This window comes from Pelecanus crispus, chromosome 7 (assembly GCF_030463565.1).
Source record: "Pelecanus crispus isolate bPelCri1 chromosome 7, bPelCri1.pri, whole genome shotgun sequence".
Taxonomy (NCBI): Eukaryota; Metazoa; Chordata; class Aves; order Pelecaniformes; family Pelecanidae; genus Pelecanus; species Pelecanus crispus.
This window is the reverse complement of record NC_134649.1, coordinates 47,433,972-47,451,453: the sequence shown is the minus strand read 5'-3', so window position 1 is coordinate 47,451,453 and position 17,482 is coordinate 47,433,972. Positions and strand designations below refer to the sequence as shown.

Here is a 17,482-nt window from a genome sequence, read left to right as displayed (position 1 = left end):
CACACAAACGTACATACGCACGCATACGTATCTTAAACATTGATTCTACTGGTGTCCAACATGGTGAGTAATATACAGATGGGTTCAAATTTATTGTGTATTGTCAGTGTATGGCTGCAAAATTTTCAAACATCAAGTTTGGTAATTGATGCAGTTTGATATATGTAAGGTAACAACAGCATGAGTATTAAAGCGTTTTGTCTACAAAGCAATGCTGCAACTTTTAAAATATCTTCATAATTTTTTAGAATCATGTTACTAAAGGATGGAGGACTAAGAATAGCCAATGTGACCAAAGTTGATGCTGGAAGCTACACGTGCCTGGCAACAAACCAGTTTGGAACAGCCAGTGGCTCAACGAACTTAATAGTTACAGGTAGGTGAGCTGGAACGGAGGGTCATCTGGGAGGTGATTTAAATTGAATTGCAAACTCTGCAACAGAAGTCTGCAACGATGTGGAGTCCGAGTTTGCTTATTGAAAAAATACTAAATGTGGTGGAAAGCAAAGAGGGCCAGAAGTCATATATTTAACAATATATAGAGATAAAAGGATATTTGTTGCAGATCTTTTATTAGTTGAGAGGAAAGAGACCGAGGGATTTTCTGTCTTTGACAGAGATATTCCTCAGATATGCGGGAGTTCTGAACACTTTCCTCCCTTCTTTCCCTTACCTATATGCTAAACAGTGCCATTATGCTTTTAAGTTTGGGAGGTTTTTTAATTTGTTGAGAAAAAAAAAATGGCAATCAAAAAAATATTTGAGGTAATTTTATAGTCCAGTCCAAAATCTGTTTAGCCCTAAGGAACTATATGCTGTTTGCTTATGGAAAAAGATGTGGTAGAAACTCCAGCTGCAGGAGCCTTCAGCGACTCCACAGGCAGTAAAATAGTCTTTCAAAAGCGAATTGTATACATAATTGTTGTTAAAAGGGTTCTTGCCCCTTCCTCTAAGTCATCCATTACTAGCTGCTGCCTAAGATACTGGATTAAAAGGCCCAGTAGTCTGTGAAGTTTATCTGAAGAATGACTTTTCTCATAACGTTCTTTTTTAAAGATTTGGAATATCTGAAAGATTTTCCAGACTCAGAATTATCTAATATCCTACTGCATTCCATATCCTATATATCTCATAGATCCAGACAGAATTATTTTGTTCAGTGAATTAACAGCTTTGCATTTTCAGTCTGTGCTTCTAATGTTTCATGTCCCTTTATATACAAATAATAGAATCATATACAAAGGATTTCTAGAATTAAATTTTATTTTTACAGTATTTACAGTACTTTGAAATTTTTTTCCATTAATGTGATTCTGGAATAACAAGCAGCTGTTCTTAATGACATTACATATGTTCTATATGATATATGGACCCAAATACCCAATGCATTCTACCCAATGTGGATTTCCTGTAGTTTCCAGATTTTATTAGCTCCTTCTCTCACTCCCACCTCTTAATCTTCCCAGTGGCTGTTACTACAGCTTCCTGCTCCAAAACATGAGTGTTATTGTTGAGAACCACGCATGCTCTTGAATGGCAATTTCATTGCTGTGGTTGCAGTGCATTTAGCTTTGTAAAGTATATTGGCCTGTACGCAGCAGGTTAAAATTTACCTTTTCAGTGTCGAGCAGCTCCCACTGGTAAATGTGCAAGGACACAATGCTCCAACAAGAGGGGTCGGGCAGAGCATTTATAGTCCAGCTGCATAATTTGAAGTGACTGTCGTTAATCAGATTTGAAGAACATGGTAGAATATTAGTAGCAAGCAAAGCTCAGCAATACAGGAATCCAATAACTGATATTTCTGCTCTCAACAGAGCCAACAAGGATTACTTTGGCACCTTCCAACATGGATGTCACTGTGGGAGAAAGTGTCATCTTGCCTTGCCAGGTTCAGCATGATCCTATACTGGACATCAGCTTCACCTGGTATTTCAATGGAACGCTCACCGATTTCAAGAAAGACGCTTCTCATTTTGAGAAGGTTGGAGGGGTGAGTTGCAAAGACCTTTTCTTCATTTGCCTTATATGCAAAGGATATGCACAGACAGGCTTACTTTTTTTTTTTTTTTTTTTTTCCAACATTGTAAAACTAGGATGTTTCTTCTCTTCTGGGCCTGTAGAATTTTCTTGTGTGTTGGAGGGAAATCATTCATTAAGCTAGCTTGCTGCCCATAACCCGCAGTTCAGACACCTTGTATTTTAGACCTGAAGTATTGTAAGTTCCTACCTCTGTTTCTGCATCTGGCCCCGCATAATTTTCCCCAAGATCACATGAAACACAGCAATGACGGAATAAGGAACTTGACATAGACTTTGTGAGCTTCAGCCTAAAGCTGAACAAAACCATCCCATCTTTCCTTATTTTTCCTGCACTTGCTTCCCTAGTGTATCCCTCAACATTCTGCCTGAGCATCCCCAGGTGAGAAGCCATGTATCTCATTAAATATTTCCTGTGCAGGATGGAGAGATGCTGCTGGGGGCGGGGAGGCAGGTGTGGTGACATTTCGAACTTAGCCTTCTAATCAAAACATGAAAAGTAAAGCATTAAGACAGATGAGGGCTGTATCAAGAGAATGAAATCAATTACAGCAAAAGGTCTTACTACGGTGCAAGCCGTGGCCAAGTGATACAAAACAAGCAGCTGAGCATCAGCATGAAACCGGCCATTACAAGTCTTCGCAAAGTTTCCTTTCACATAGTCTCACACAGATCTCCTGCTCTAGAGGAATAGCTGTGGGTTAGACGCTATTGCCTGCGAAACTGTGAAAATTCAGCACCTAACTTTTTTCTTTTTGCCTGTAAAACCTCGGAAGATTTAGCATTTAATCAGTAGGCACCAAACACACAGATTGTTCTGCAGTTTGCAATTGATTAAATATAAGTGCATGTGGAGATGATGAGATTTCCTTGTAGGAGCCATGAGATATTCATAGATCATGTACATTTTCACAGAAATGTTTTGAGAATTACAAACTGACCATCTGTCACGCTGTAATGGGAATGCTCCGATTTCATAGCCCGTTACCTTCCAGTATTGCTAGATGGACTTTATTTATTTAGTAATATTTCCCCCAGCTGTACTCTGGTTGTATACACAAATAGTAATATTAGAAAGAAAAGGTTAAAAACATACCAAAACCTGAGTCTGACAGTTTTACTGGCTCAATTAAGGCTTCATAAGCTGATGGGAAAATGCAATATTTTTTCTCACTAAAAATTCCAGCTTTTTCCTAAAACAAACACTGGCATCATTCCAAATCAAAGCCTTGTTTAGGTGCTGGGGTTTTTTTTTCTTCCTCTGAGGAAAAAAACATAAAAAAGTAGTTTTTCACAAAAAAATCTCAGTCGGTCCTGAAGGAAAATCCATTGGCTAACTCAGAACTCTGAATCTAGAACATTTACTTGTCATAAGGGACAGAATTAGGGAGTTTTATGGAATAGAGACATTTAGGGTTTTTGGTTTTTAAACTCTTATTTGTGTAAAGAGGGATTGAAGCTCGTTAGCAGAAGACTTTGTAGGTTACTAAGAGATCCACGAAAATATTTTATGTGCTTTATATCACATTAAGGTCAGTGAAATAATTTCATCTGGAGTTATATGTGGGTCACAGTAAGTAAATAAGCATAAATATGTTCTAAGCCTTCCAGCAGCTGCAGTGTGTATTTGTTAAATGAAAATATCTGTGCAGAAATAACTTCAGCCTTCTTGGTCATAAACATGGGAAAAGGAAAAGAATTTTTCAATGGATAGATTTCTATGTAATGATGTCTTGGAAGTCCCTGTCACGCATGCCTGAGGTCTCCGACATGTAGTAGTTAGTGGGAAAGTTATGGGACCACCACCTGGTCTTCCAGATGGCTAGAAAAATACAGGATGTAACACTGTCTTACTGCTCTTTTTTTGTTAGACAGATGATTTATACAAAGAGTATGGCAAACCAAGCAGATTCCAAAATATTGAACAGGCTGCCTCTAAACTGTTTTGGGTATCACCCGCTTATAGAGCCCAGCAATGGTGGAGGTTGTCAGGCAGTCAGGAGAAGCAAAAGCAATTTCAGCAGCTGTTCGTACTGCATGGACTACTCTTTATTTGTACTCTGTGTAGCATGGAGCAAGGAAGGTGATTTTACTGTCACCTGGACTTGTCCGCACTGACAGAGATTTAATCTGGCTAGGCAAGAACGTGGATACCGCTGACGGTCTGCAGAGCCGTAGGAGGTGAGGATGCCTTCTACGTTGTAGCTTTTTGCTGCTGCAGGTTTCTGTGTCTTCCCCAGTACTTTGGGATTCTTCCCCAAAATACCCACAAATAACTTAAATGCACTGTTACTATTTTGATAGGTTTTATTGCAAGTAAAATTATTCTATTTGACAGTCCCCTTTGTTGATATGTTTTAAATTTAGTTTGTAGAACATGATTTGCTTGTGCGAATGCATTGCTGTTGTTGGTCATTCCCTGAATATCCACTTCCAGTCAAGTAGATGGATTTTAGATTGCTTTCGACTCAACTTCTGATGTATTGCAGGCAATCAGTGCTGAATTGTCCTGCAAATGTTTACATCTGTGCTTTCAGAGAAGACCAGGCATCGTGTTTACACACACATGGAAGGGAATCAGGCAGAATTGTTTTCAGCCTGTGTTGAATAACAAAGTGAGACATCGTAATGCTGAAATAATGGGTGTGAGTGTGAAACAAAGAGAAAGAATCAAATGGTTGGAAAGGTTGTTAATTTTTTTTCCTAAGACTAAAGTAAACTCCAGAATGGTGTCTTCCCCTTTCTCCCAAACTACTGTGTGTCCAAGAATTAGTCATGTGGCCAGAGTAGCTGAAAACACCCACAAAATAGGGTTCTGTCCTCAAATGAAATGCTGCTTCTCCAGAAAATTAAAAAAAAAGAAAAATACCAAAACACTTTTAAAAATTGAAGCCTGACTGAGAGATTTTTCACCTGGAAAATACCATGTGAACTGGGTTAAAACAGTAAGTCAGCTGACACAAAGAGGAGATTTTTTTTTTTTTTTGAAGTGACACTGGCTACCAAAGGTTTAGTATCAAGTTCTCTACTCAGTGATGCAGAAAACAAACAGTATACAAGGAGCCCTGATGTGATATGAAGTTACAGTTTTCACTTAAGTTTTATATGTGTTTCCCTTGATTCAGGCAGTCAGCCACATGCTATGACATGAGAGAGACCAATGGGAAAAAAATGACCCAAGATTAAATATTCAGTGAAGAACAAAGACTAGGACTTAGATTTGTAAAATCGGGGAATTTAGCCCAAAATGTACAACCTTTAAATGAAAGTGTGCTCGCACACCGTAGAATGTGTAGAAGCAACAAATTCAGCTTTGTTGTTTACAGATTTGAATTCCTCAAAAATCTGTCATAACTAGACTTAGAAATTCTGTGTAGAAGTCAGATTGGTTAATGGCCATAGAAATGGCGTTTTTCTCTTTTTTAGGGCTTTGAGACAATTGGTTGGTCACAGGGCACTGACTTTCTTCACGGTTCCTAATAGCAGTCGGGAGGTACATTCCCAGTACAAGCTCACCGTGTTGTAGCTTACTCCTCCCATAAAAGAGGGACACTACCTCGTGTTTATTAGGAAAATGTTTAACAGACAATTACCACGGAGCAGCTGATGGGTAATAGCTTGCTATCCTGCAGGCTGTCTGCCAATGCAATTTTTGAGCAACTTTTTTATCTTCCAACATTTTTGTTTGATTTCTTTTCCATTTACAAACACAACCTTAATATTAAATTACGAGGTAGTACATTTACGTTAATAAGAACTTTGTATTTCGGCAGAGTGCGTCAGGAGATTTAATGATTAGAAACATCCAGCTGAAACATAGCGGAAAATATGTTTGCATGGTGAAGACAGAAGTGGATAGCGTAGCATCTGCAGCGGACCTTATCGTACGAGGTAAATTTCAGCTTCAGTTACCATGAATCATATTTTCTAACTTTTGTGTATTGTAGATTACAGAAACAACCAATGCTGTAGATTATAAAACCCAGCCATCTGACTTGAATTATGTGATTCTGCCTTGCAGTTAGGGAGAATTTTAGCTCAATTTTTGGATGAAGCCTAATTTTTCCCAGAGAAATTAAGAGCTGAAGGATATAATAAATCTTGACTTCACATCTTTACTGACGGTCCTTCAAGTCACTGACAACAGGGAACGAGAGTTATTTCAACCCCCTTTGCTGGTGCAGATGAGACAAAACCCAGCATTTTTGCCAGGATGCCTAGAATTAGGATTTTTCCAGAAGGCAGCAGAAAGCTTGCCTGACTGAATTGCTGCTTGGGGTGCTGATCAGATGTTGTGCTGAAAAATTGCTACAGTGCATCATACAGTAAAACAGCTGTAGATAACAAATTGGCAGACCACAGAGATGTATTAATAGATTACAAGAGGACATGGAAGACTAACGTGAAAGACATTGGAAAGACAGAGGGTTCGTGCTGAACAAAGGTACTTGGGGGGAAAAAAACCCCAAAACAAACAGAAAAAAAAACCTGTCACCTGTGCTGCAGTTCAGAGTAGTTCAGAAATAGATTACCAGACTTAAGTTTAGTGAATGTAAAACAGTAATTACAAGTGTTCTTATTCCAAGCTGAATTGTTTTCTTCCTCCCATAGCGCTGACAAAATGGGAATCCATACTGCTATGATTTCCAGGGTACTGGCTTTACAAAACTCTGCCTATTTTTCAATCTGCTTCTAGGCTCACCTGGGCCCCCGGAACATGTGAAAGTGGATGAAATAACTGATACCACGGCTCAGATCTCCTGGCAAGAAGGCACAGATAATCACAGCCCAGTAACCACTTACACCATACAAGCAAGGACACCTTTTTCAGTTGGCTGGCAGCGAGTTACAACAGGTAAAACACAATACTTGTTACAGGCTCTGTTGAAATGTTTTCGACCAGGGACACCATGTTCTTAGTTTCCTTTTTTCTTGTTTTTAATAGTTCCAGATGTAATCGATGGAAAAACATTCACAACCACAGTAGTGGATTTAAATCCTTGGGTTGAATATGAATTTCGTGTAGTTGCCAGTAACAAAATAGGAGGTGGAGAACCTAGTTTACCCTCAGAAAAAGTAAGAACTGAAGAGGCAGGTTAGTGGGTTCTTCTATTTGTTCTTAATTCAAGAGTCTTGAATATTAACAAAAAAAGGAGCATTCATATCCTTGGCTCTTTGCAAACAAGCTTGGAATTGCCATCAAATATAAAAGGCTGTAACTACTTTGTTCATGATTTTTCCATTTAGCTGTGGGACAGTTTGTGTTGCATTACCAAACATCACAGAAGTATGACAACTAAATACATTTAAACTGTATTTAGTATGCCAAAATCTGTCAGTTCAGGCAGTGCTGCAGAGTCTGAAGGTATTAATGGATGAAAAGAGGTTAATTTTGACAGGGTTGGTTTGTTTTTTTTTTTTCATTCCTAGTGTTTGATCAGCGTACACCTTCCATGTTAACAAGCATGTGGCTCAGAAGAGCGCATCAATTAAAACCCCAGGAGTTTACTTGGAATAAGGCCCTTGCCCAAGACATCTGCATAAGTTAGCCCTATTAAAAAAGTGAAGCATGCCTCCAATTTTTAGAAGTTCATAAGCATTAGCACACGGGATTCAGTCTGTGAGCTAGTGAGGTTCTTCAAGCGCTCAGAAAAATATCTGCTGGAAGGGGCAGGGGCTTTCCAGGCCTGCCCACGTTGCTTCAAAAGCATTTGCCTTGGTTTGCAAAAGCAATATGAATGCAACCGGGTTAGCTTCAGAGCATGAGGTTAACGTTATGTGATACCGTCTCTTGTATCTACACTGTGTAGACAGCTATACGTTTCCTTTTCACAGTTCCTGAAATTCCCCCATCTGAAGTCAGTGGGGGAGGAGGCAGCAGGTCTGAACTGGTCATAACATGGGATGTAAGTTTTCTGGCAAGCAATCTTCTTCGGAGAATGATTGTTTTCATGCAAACTCTTCTTAAAAGATGAATTTCCCTGGCTGCAGCAGCTTCTCATCTAGGCTGTATATATGCTCAGTAACGGTCTGTAATGTGAGCTATGCATGTTTGCCTTCCCTCTTTTGCTTTCATCTGTTTCTTTTGCTTTTCCTGCTGCGCTAGGTGGCAATCAGTAGGAGATTTAGTTTGTCTGTCTGAGATTGCTTCTGTTCTGAAACAAATGTTACACTAAAAAGGGGGCAGGAGGGCAGGGGAAGAGGAAGGGGTATTGCTCAAAGGTTGACCCAAAGAATTACGCTTTTCAGTGCAAATTTGCTGTTCTTGCTTTCCTACCGTTAACTCTGGATGCGTGCACTAGCCAACACAAACAATCAAAAAACTACTTCATGTTATGTATCCTGTTCTTAATGAGCTAAAAAATGTTAACATACTGTTACTAACTGACTATTCTGTGTGGTTACCTAATCATAATCACATCAGTGGAAGATACAAGCCTACTATACAAAGGTAGTATTGGATTCTGTAGTAATTGACTAAGCAGTTATTAATTTTTTATGAACTAGGGATTGTGAAATTGAAAAAAAAAAAAATTGTATTTACTGAAGAGCCTCTTAAAACAGTATGCTTAGTGGAAAACAATATACTTGAAAGTTGCTCTCTTCTTGAAGTGCAAACCTTAAAATAGGTTCAAAGGAACACATTTTGCTCTGCTGTACCAGAGTTAATTTGCTGATGGAATGATGCCAAATGCAGTACCAGAACCTGGTTACGATCATGTACGTTAGTCTGTTGGTACTTTCTGCCTGCAAAACGTGTCCAGTGCTGTATGTAGTATCACAGACTTCCATTGTCTATTGCTTTTCGCACAGCCCATCCCTGAAGAATTACAAAATGGCGAAGGATTTGGCTATGTTGTTGCTTTCCGCCCCTTTGGCACCACAACATGGATACAGACTGTGGTCACCTCTCCTGACACACCAAGATACGTCTTTAGGAATGAAAGCATCTTGCCCTTTTCGCCATATGAAGTCAAAGTTGGTGTCTATAACAATAAAGGAGAAGGACCATTTAGTTCAGTAACCACAGTTTTTTCAGCTGAAGAAGGTAGGTGATTGAGTTATCACCAGATTGATTGAGTTACCTCCAGCTATTAAACATGAGATGTTTTATCAGAGAATATAGTTAATAGACATGAGATCACTTTGAATACAGACGTGTTTATTTTCACAGTCACCTGTGAATGCTGCTGCTCTCTCATTTATTGATTTCCGAATACAGAGCCTAGCATAGCACCCTCCGGGGTATCTGCAACGAGTCTGTCGTCCTCGGTCATCGAGGTCTCCTGGACAGCCATTCCCTGGAAGATGAGCAGTGGAAGGTTACTGGGTTACGAGGTAAGCTCATTTAAAATACACCCCTGTGTATTGGTATTGTAAAGGGCCGTGACCCAGAAGGGTTGTGCAGGCTGCTGGACAGCAGCACAACTGAGCATTTCACCCAACGCGTGTTTTACTTCTGCGGGACCACAGAGTATGGGAATGTTGTCATCGTCGTTCTTTTCCTGGGGCAACTGATAGCTGTGGCTTTTGGCACTAGGTCTGGGCCAGTATCGAGTGTGTTGCAAATGGAGGCCAGGCTGTGGGGAAGACATTCTGCAAGACCCTCCGCTGATGGGCCGCAGGACTCGGCACTTCAAATACAAGTGACCTCTCCAGCCCAAGCCTTCTCCCCAGAAATTTTCCAACTATTCAGAGCTCAAGATTCTGTTAAACTGGATTTTTTCATAAAAATATGTGAAAATCAAAGCAAACAGCTGTAGTGTCACACTCTAGAAATACCTAATTTACAAAAGATGACTGCATATCTATCTATCTTTCTGCCCCACCTACACGAAAAGGAAGGATATTTTAAGTATCTTTGAAAAGGAAGAATGAAATTGTGTTTTACTTCCTGTGCTGATAGTCATGTGTCTGTCTAACAGTATTTTCAAACTGACATATTTTTCAGAATTACATTTACTTCCAAAGAAACTATTTTGTAAGATACAGTTTTCTGAGTTTAACTTGTTTACTTTTTAGATGAAGTAATGATTTTCCTCTTGTCATTTTTTAATTCAAGCAAGATCTAATATTTCAGTTTCCTTTTTCCTACAGTCACACTAAAAAAGAGCAGCAAGCGTGAAAGGCAGACGGATAAGAATTTTTTTTACATAGTAAACAAATTTTTGAAACTTTAATGTATTCCTACCTTTTACAGCTGAGAAAAAAAATGCACTTAAAAAGTCAAATGCAATGCTGCGGGTGAACAGTCCATTCCACACAAGGTTTTAAATGGTTTTGTTTTATATCTACTAGGTTAGGTACTGGAATAATGGCGGAAAAGAAGAATCTTCAAACAGAGTAAAAGCTGCAGGGAATGAGACATCAATAAGAATAACAGGTTTGAAGAGCAACTTAGCATACTACACAGCTGTCCGTGCCTATAACAGTGCTGGAGCAGGTCCCTTTAGTGCCACAGTAAATGCTACCACAAAAAAGACACGTAAGTATCTTGAATTTAAAGTGAAGAGAGACAAAATGGTGCGTTAGTACTTGCAGGGAAATGAAAAATAGGCGTATTACTGGGAATCATAATATGCCTAAGTGACCTAAATTTTCATTCAGACTAGAGGAGTTACACAATTAAATCGAGCCTAGATCTTGCATTTTCTACCTCTGCTACTTCAGCAGGATGAGTAAGTAAAACTCAACTATGCCAGTGTAGCTGAAGAAAGATAGGTAATTTCTGCATAGAACCTTTGTTATTCTCGTAGTGACAGGAAGAATTTTAAAAGAAAAATTTCTGTTATGTGGAAGGAAAAAAACAGAGCCTTGTTGAATTTTTCAGGGTTTTAGAACATATTTAAACATTCTCTGCAGCATGGCTTTTGAAATGCAGTGATCCTCACACAATTCATGCAAAACAATCCTTCATGGCCATTGTTTCCCCTTGAACAAATTGCACAAGAGGCCACTTTACTATTAAAAAGGAGAAATTAAGCTGGAGAACAGATTGTCAAAGGCTGCACTAATTTTTCTACACATAGAAATATTTTCAGTGTGCTCTTGCATTGTAATACAACTCAGAATCAGGGTCATCAATCTTGAAGAATTTCAGTCAGACTCACAAGAATGTACAATTAAATCTGTCTGAAAGGTCAAATTCCCTGGAATAGTCATTAACATCCTTCTACCAAAAGTAGTCGCATTGTCAATATTATGAAATAAGCCAGTTTATCAGAAATTATTCTATGCAAAAATGAGTGTCACTCTGTCACTGAGGACTAAGCCAACTCAAATTAACTTACATTTGCTAGAGTTTAAATCTATTACATGCACAGTTACCATAAATTGGCTGATACGAAGGAACTTGCTGCCTGTACCTGATATGTGATGAATAGTTTTCTCTAATTAATCATATTTGTGGTACTGGCTGCTCACTAGAGGTTGTGCCCACCTGGTCAGCTCCGTGATTTTTTTCAGTCCTTTTTTTTAGTGACCACCTGCCTTTGGGATGCGTGAATGAGAACTGGACAAGCACCTGATCCCACTGATTTGAACAGGAGCTGGATCAGGCCCTAAGATCGCTGCTATTTGGAATAATGACAATTAGTTGCATTATGCCCATGTATCTTGCTGGTGAATAAAGAGAGCAAAAACATTGCAGTACAGTATAATGTCAGTCTGAATGATTTTGCTAACTACTAGTTGAATTGACTTAAGACAAATAATTCTCTGTACCGCTGCAGTAGAAACTGATTTTTTCATTCAAATATGTGATTTTCAATTAATCGCTCTTTCTACCTTAACTTGAATATTTGTGATTGATTTCTTTCACTATGAAGCATTTCTGTGCACACTGCATTTACCTTTACCCATGTGACCTACAAGATACTTCTTAGTAACTATCAGCCATATCAAGAAACATGAAATATACTGCCAAATGAATTTAAGTATTTAAGATTCAAAATTCAGTCTTTGTCTCTGACCATGAAAATACCTTTGCTTTTATATTTGGAATACTCGTGTTTGTAGCCCAAAATAACAAGTGTAGTTTTGTTTTATAATATATTGCTGTATCAAATGGCAAGTAACTGGGGAAGACTTACCCAAGTTCATAAGGCAAGATGTTACAATTATTTCCTATTCAGAAAGTCTTAAAATACAACCAAATGTTCTGTCCATCGGTTCTGATTCAGTGTTCTGAATTACTAATTCAGTATTCTAATATACTAGTGTATATGACCAACTTAAAGCATCTGAGGAGTCCCAGAGAAATCCGCATAGCTGTTTGCATCCTTAGCACCGGACCTGTACTTATGTGATGTAGTGGTTCAGGACCTGACCTGCTGCAAATTAAGTTCTGCAGTTCTGAGCATGGAAGATTACTGGAAATTTTGGTATCTGTCTGAAGCGAATTGGAGCCTTCTGAATCACTTCCATAAGTCAAGTGGTAGATAGAGGCTTGCAGTTTTTATATATAATTACTCTTCATTTTTTCAGATGTCATATTAATATTTTGTTGTGGATTTTAAAGTATGACTCATTTCTTTTGAAATTCAGCTTTAATATCTTGGTGTGAAAACTATTCATATGTGCTGTAATACTTCATTCTCAGGAGTAAAACAATCTCCTCTTACATTTACAAAAAGTGGCTATTAGTGCATCAGGTTAAATCCTATTTAGTATATAGAACAAGGCAAGTACTGCAGAAAAACACCTGCGAGTGGTTGTTTGACTTTAGAATAATTCTTGTTAAGTCTCGCTCTTACATTTTTTTGTCTGCTTTGCGGTACAAGTATAATCAGGTGGGGTTTGATCTGACTGCTCATCGAAAGAAGGTAGGGAGCTACCTGGGTGAAAGAGTTTAAAAATAAGAGGAGAAAAAGAGGAAGGAAAAAACCCATAAGCACATTCATAGGAGTGTTTAAAACCCCTGTCAGTGTTTAATACTGGAACCTCCAGCATCAAAGCGTAGCACGGTCCACCTAAGCAGCACTTGCCTCCACTAGGTGACAGCAACAGTAAATTGTTTTCCTTAACACATTTAGAAAAGATTTTAATCGTTGATTGTGTCACTGCATGACCCATTTTCTGGGAAACCAACTTGAGGCATCTTAAGAGGTTTGTACTTACCTTTGCCTCCCTGAAAGCTTGGCAGTTCCAAGACATATGAAAGCGTACAGCCAAAAGCATACTGCTCCTTTTGAAAATAACAGTCTCAGATTGTTAATGAACAAAAAACCCCAATAGATTTCCTTGGCTGAAGCCCACTATTGTTCCAACTGCAGACTGCAGTTCCAAATCACACCTCGAGTTAAAAGAAGAACAAAAAAAATCTGTCAAGTATTTTTACATTACAAACACATTAAAGTAAACCAGCATAGCGTGTAGATTTGAATATTCACTGACTAAATTTGTCTAACAAAAAAAAAAAAATCTATTGTGAAGTATCTGCTAATTCTTGGCAGTATACTAAAACTAGAAATTGTCTGTTGCCATCATTGGTTTCATTAGAGTTTGTTCTAATTGATCACCCATGTCCTAAGACATATGCTTTTGTTTGGCTGTATTTAATGAAGGACCATCAACAGATAATGCAACTTCAGAAATAACATTTATGGGCCATTCTGTTTTTCCTTCCTTCTGTTTTTCCAATTTAGTCTCTGAACCATAAAGTGTACAAACGACAAGGCTGCATTTGAGTTGCTTTTGCATCTGACATGTAATGACAGTCAATTACCTGAACTATTATTTCCTACTGTAGAATAAATCGCTAATGCCAATTAATTAAAGTCATACTTTTATTATGTATTTGAAGCACCCAGTCAACCGCCAGGAAATGTTATGTGGAATGTCACTGACTCCAGGGTAGTCCTCAGCTGGGAGGAAGTAAGAGCTATGGAGAACGAGTCCGAGGTGACTGGTTATAAGGTGAGTGAAAACAGACCAGAAAAGTATCTGAAAGCAATCCACAGTTTGCTTTTTCTTGTCTACTTGCAAGGCAGTAAGCTCAGAGGATGCACAGTACCACATCTAAACCATTTCAGTAGTCTCCTTTTAATAGATTTAAATCATGTTCTAACAACGTCTTGTAAACCGTGGCCCTTTTACCATTGATGGCATGCTAAATGCCTTCTCCTTCTCGTGCAAACAAAGCCAGGGAGCTGCAGGCATTGCTGCCAGCTCCTGGGATCCCACTGAATCCGAATGTATAATGCTTGGATGTTAGAACATGTATAAACACTTGGCACATGTATAACACTTATTATAAATATATAACACTTAGCCAAACGCATAACATAGAATCCAAAATTCAACTGATGGGTATAGTTTCCGTTGCTGGCCAGGTATATTTATTAGTACCACATATATCAAACTGATATTCTTAAACCTTTTTCTTCTTGCCTACTGTGGGACACACTTCTTGTCTCGATAGAAATTACATTGCTACATCTACTCTAAATCTGAGCAGCGGACAAATGTACAGGTATTTAAGTGTCGTATATCTTAAGTATGTTTAAGAGAATAGCTGAGGATGTTCTTGACGAGCTACATACAGCTGGATCCCACATCCCGCATGAAAGATTTATGCCGAAGATCTGACTGTGCCGTGTTCTGAGTTGTATTGGCAAGGAATACGTGTTTACAGCTTAGATAAGCCAGCTAGTTTCATAGATGGTAGCTGACCTAAAAACATACCACGTAGTTTCAAACTGCATACTCTGTCTCCCACAACGATTTCAGGTTCCCCTGTGGATCACAAACATTGCTAAGTACACAAGGATAAGGTGGATTTTGATAACGCTGGTTAATTTTACTGAAGTAAAGCACTTAAGGGGTCGGTTTTGTCCCAAAAGGCAAGGGCAGTGCAGTTAACTAAAGTCAGTTTGCCAGGAAGAGAAGAACCAACAAATGACATTGAAAACACCGGAGCAGCCGTGGCGCGGTCGCCGTGGAAGCGAGCCATGCAGCCGTGTCCCTCCGGGAGCGTTTTATAGGAAGGCACGGCATTAGGGAGCATGTGTTGAGGGAGGCAGCATGTGTACAATTCCAGCGGCCTTGCGGGTTTTTTGCCATTTCGTCATTGCTGCCGTTATCCTGGGGGGAGTTAGGGTTGCTGGTTTTTGCACTGGGAAACTCCCACGCTTACCTGCTTGTCAAATTTGTGAAGCTCTGCCAGGAGAATGCACTGGACCCACCAATTTTGAAGCTCTGCCAGGACATGCCTCTCTATGCCTAGCCTTGCCACTGGCGCTAGGGTCCCTTCGGGCTCATCAAGCCTTCAGGACAGAAGAGGCTGATGTTGCTCTGAAATCCCTCCCTCTTGCCTGATCATACTGAGCGGTAGGCTGTGACATTCAGCTGTAGCTCCCATTCTTCAAAACCGAGGACACCGAATGCAGTTAAGTTTCATGACAGAATAATCACTCAGCACTTGCAGAACATCTTCCAACATAGTCTGTAATTTTGATTAGTACTCTCCTTCCCAAACGACATCTTGGCGTAAGAAGCTGATCTAGATAATGACAGATTCCAAATGGTGGGATAATTTATAGAACAATGTATTATTAAGACACTCAACAGAATATATTATTCATTTGTTATCATTATACATTGTGCCATTTTAGATTAAAGCTGGAATAAAAGAGCTTGATTGATGTTACCTTCTTTCTTTAAATGTAATTCTGCCCTAGAACATTAACCAAAAATCAGATCTTTTCTCTCATCCCATCTTCTTAAAGACTGAAACCTCGTTTCTAAGGAGCACAAAAATTGCAGGGCAGGTCCTAGTGGAAAGAAATGCCGCGCTACAGCTCTTTGCTCACGTTGCAGGTTTTGTACAGGACCAGCAGTCAGACCAACGTGAACGTGCTGAACACGGACAAGACAACCGCTGAACTTCTGCTCCAGTTCAACGAAGATTACCTTATAGAAGTTAAAGCAACAAGTGATGGCGGAGATGGCACTAGCAGCGATCAGATCCTCATTCCCAGACTAGCCAGTAGGTTGAAGCTGAATCACTGTTATTTTGTCACGATATTGGGGGTCCCCAAGCAATATCAGAACCTCCTTTATACCAGCCACGGTGTAGAGAGACAAGACTGCCTTAGCATAATGAATCATTACTAAATCTGCAGTTGACACCCAGCAGCTGTCGCAGCGTGTCTTTGCAGGAATTGAGTCCTTATTGATAGGGAGCAAAAAAGAATTAATGTTTGTATGTTGTATGGTAATAAGGTAATAAAAAGAAAAGCAATTAACAGTCTTCATGCCCTTACGCATGACAAACTTCATTCTGTTGACCTGGTAAATTACCATGTAAATTGGTATTAAAAACGTCAGATTTTTTTTAACTTTTCTCCTTTTTTTTATTATTACCTCGAAAGTAAAGACCATTCATACAGTGTCAGCATTTTGCATTACATTTCTGTAGTTGAAAAATATTTAGTGTATTTTTGTAAATTTTAATTGCTTGTCAGAAATAAGTAATTACAATAATTTTTGCTTAGCATCTAGGAAGAGTAATAATTTGACAGAGCAGATACTCATGCTTTCATTTAATCCTGACCTTTTTCATTTGTCACAGGTATGGATGCAAGAGGTTCTGGTCCATCAGTCTTGAATATCTTCAGTGTATCCAGCTTCTTATCAACAATATTTTCCTTGACTCTTAATTCAGTGTTGTGATGATACATTTCATTTGCTGGGAGGGGGGAAAAAAAAAAAAAAACAAAACAATCGGTTACTACGGAAAAGTGCTTTTTTTAAAAAAAAACTGCAGTGGTTAATGCATGTTTTTCTTCTATCCTGACGTGTTTTTAAATTCTTTATATTTCACTGTAGGTTGAAGTAAAAATATCACGTGAAGTTTAGCAAATCCTTTAAAAAGGAATCTAAAATGCCTTAATACTTGAACCAAAGGAGTTTACATATTACATATTTCAGACACAATGTAAGAGAGAGGGAGAGCAACGGCACCGTGGTCAGAGTTATGAGGAAGAGCTTAGCTCAGTGAGAAAGTTCATTTTTGCAGCAACACGGAATTGTTTTGGGTATGTTCTGCGTTGTTACGATTAACGTCATTCCACATACGAAAGATGAAATCGGAGACATGGCGTTTCAGTCGGATGATAACACGTTGACCAGGCAGCCGTCCTTAAGACAGTGTCATAATCCAGTAGGTTTGGATCAGTTTTCTTAGTGCCCTTTATATAAGTTATTCTAAATCTAGCAAGAAATCAAAGCTGGAAGGTAGAGAAAAGTCACAGTATGGATTTTAGGTTTGCACAGTCCACGTTGGGGTGTCCAAGAGGCAGGGCCTCCACTACTACTCTTTAAGAAATTATTTCACAGCCGTGTTTCAAAGGCGGCTCTCTGTTTTATCGCAGCGTACGTTTACGTACCTTTTCAAGCACCTAACCTTCCTCTCCATCAATAGATTTTGAAATTAATTTCC

The 17,482-nt window shown here is 39.0% G+C and overlaps 1 protein-coding gene across 1 annotated transcript in view; it reads left to right on the top strand.

Moving 5' to 3' along the window:
* CNTN3 (contactin 3) overlaps window positions 1-16,713 on the top strand; it is a 162,935-nt gene extending 146,222 nt beyond the window's left edge. Inside the window, exons 10-21 of the mRNA XM_075714605.1 lie at window positions 249-376; window positions 1,818-1,993; window positions 5,814-5,931; window positions 6,737-6,895; window positions 6,986-7,135; window positions 7,876-7,946; window positions 8,854-9,088; window positions 9,263-9,378; window positions 10,339-10,525; window positions 13,844-13,956; window positions 15,859-16,027; window positions 16,613-16,713. Coding sequence (XP_075570720.1) covers window positions 249-376; window positions 1,818-1,993; window positions 5,814-5,931; window positions 6,737-6,895; window positions 6,986-7,135; window positions 7,876-7,946; window positions 8,854-9,088; window positions 9,263-9,378; window positions 10,339-10,525; window positions 13,844-13,956; window positions 15,859-16,027; window positions 16,613-16,713 — 1,723 coding nt within the window. The remainder of the gene's footprint in view (window positions 1-248; window positions 377-1,817; window positions 1,994-5,813; window positions 5,932-6,736; window positions 6,896-6,985; window positions 7,136-7,875; window positions 7,947-8,853; window positions 9,089-9,262; window positions 9,379-10,338; window positions 10,526-13,843; window positions 13,957-15,858; window positions 16,028-16,612) is intronic.
* The last annotated feature ends 769 nt before the right edge of the window (window positions 16,714-17,482 follow it).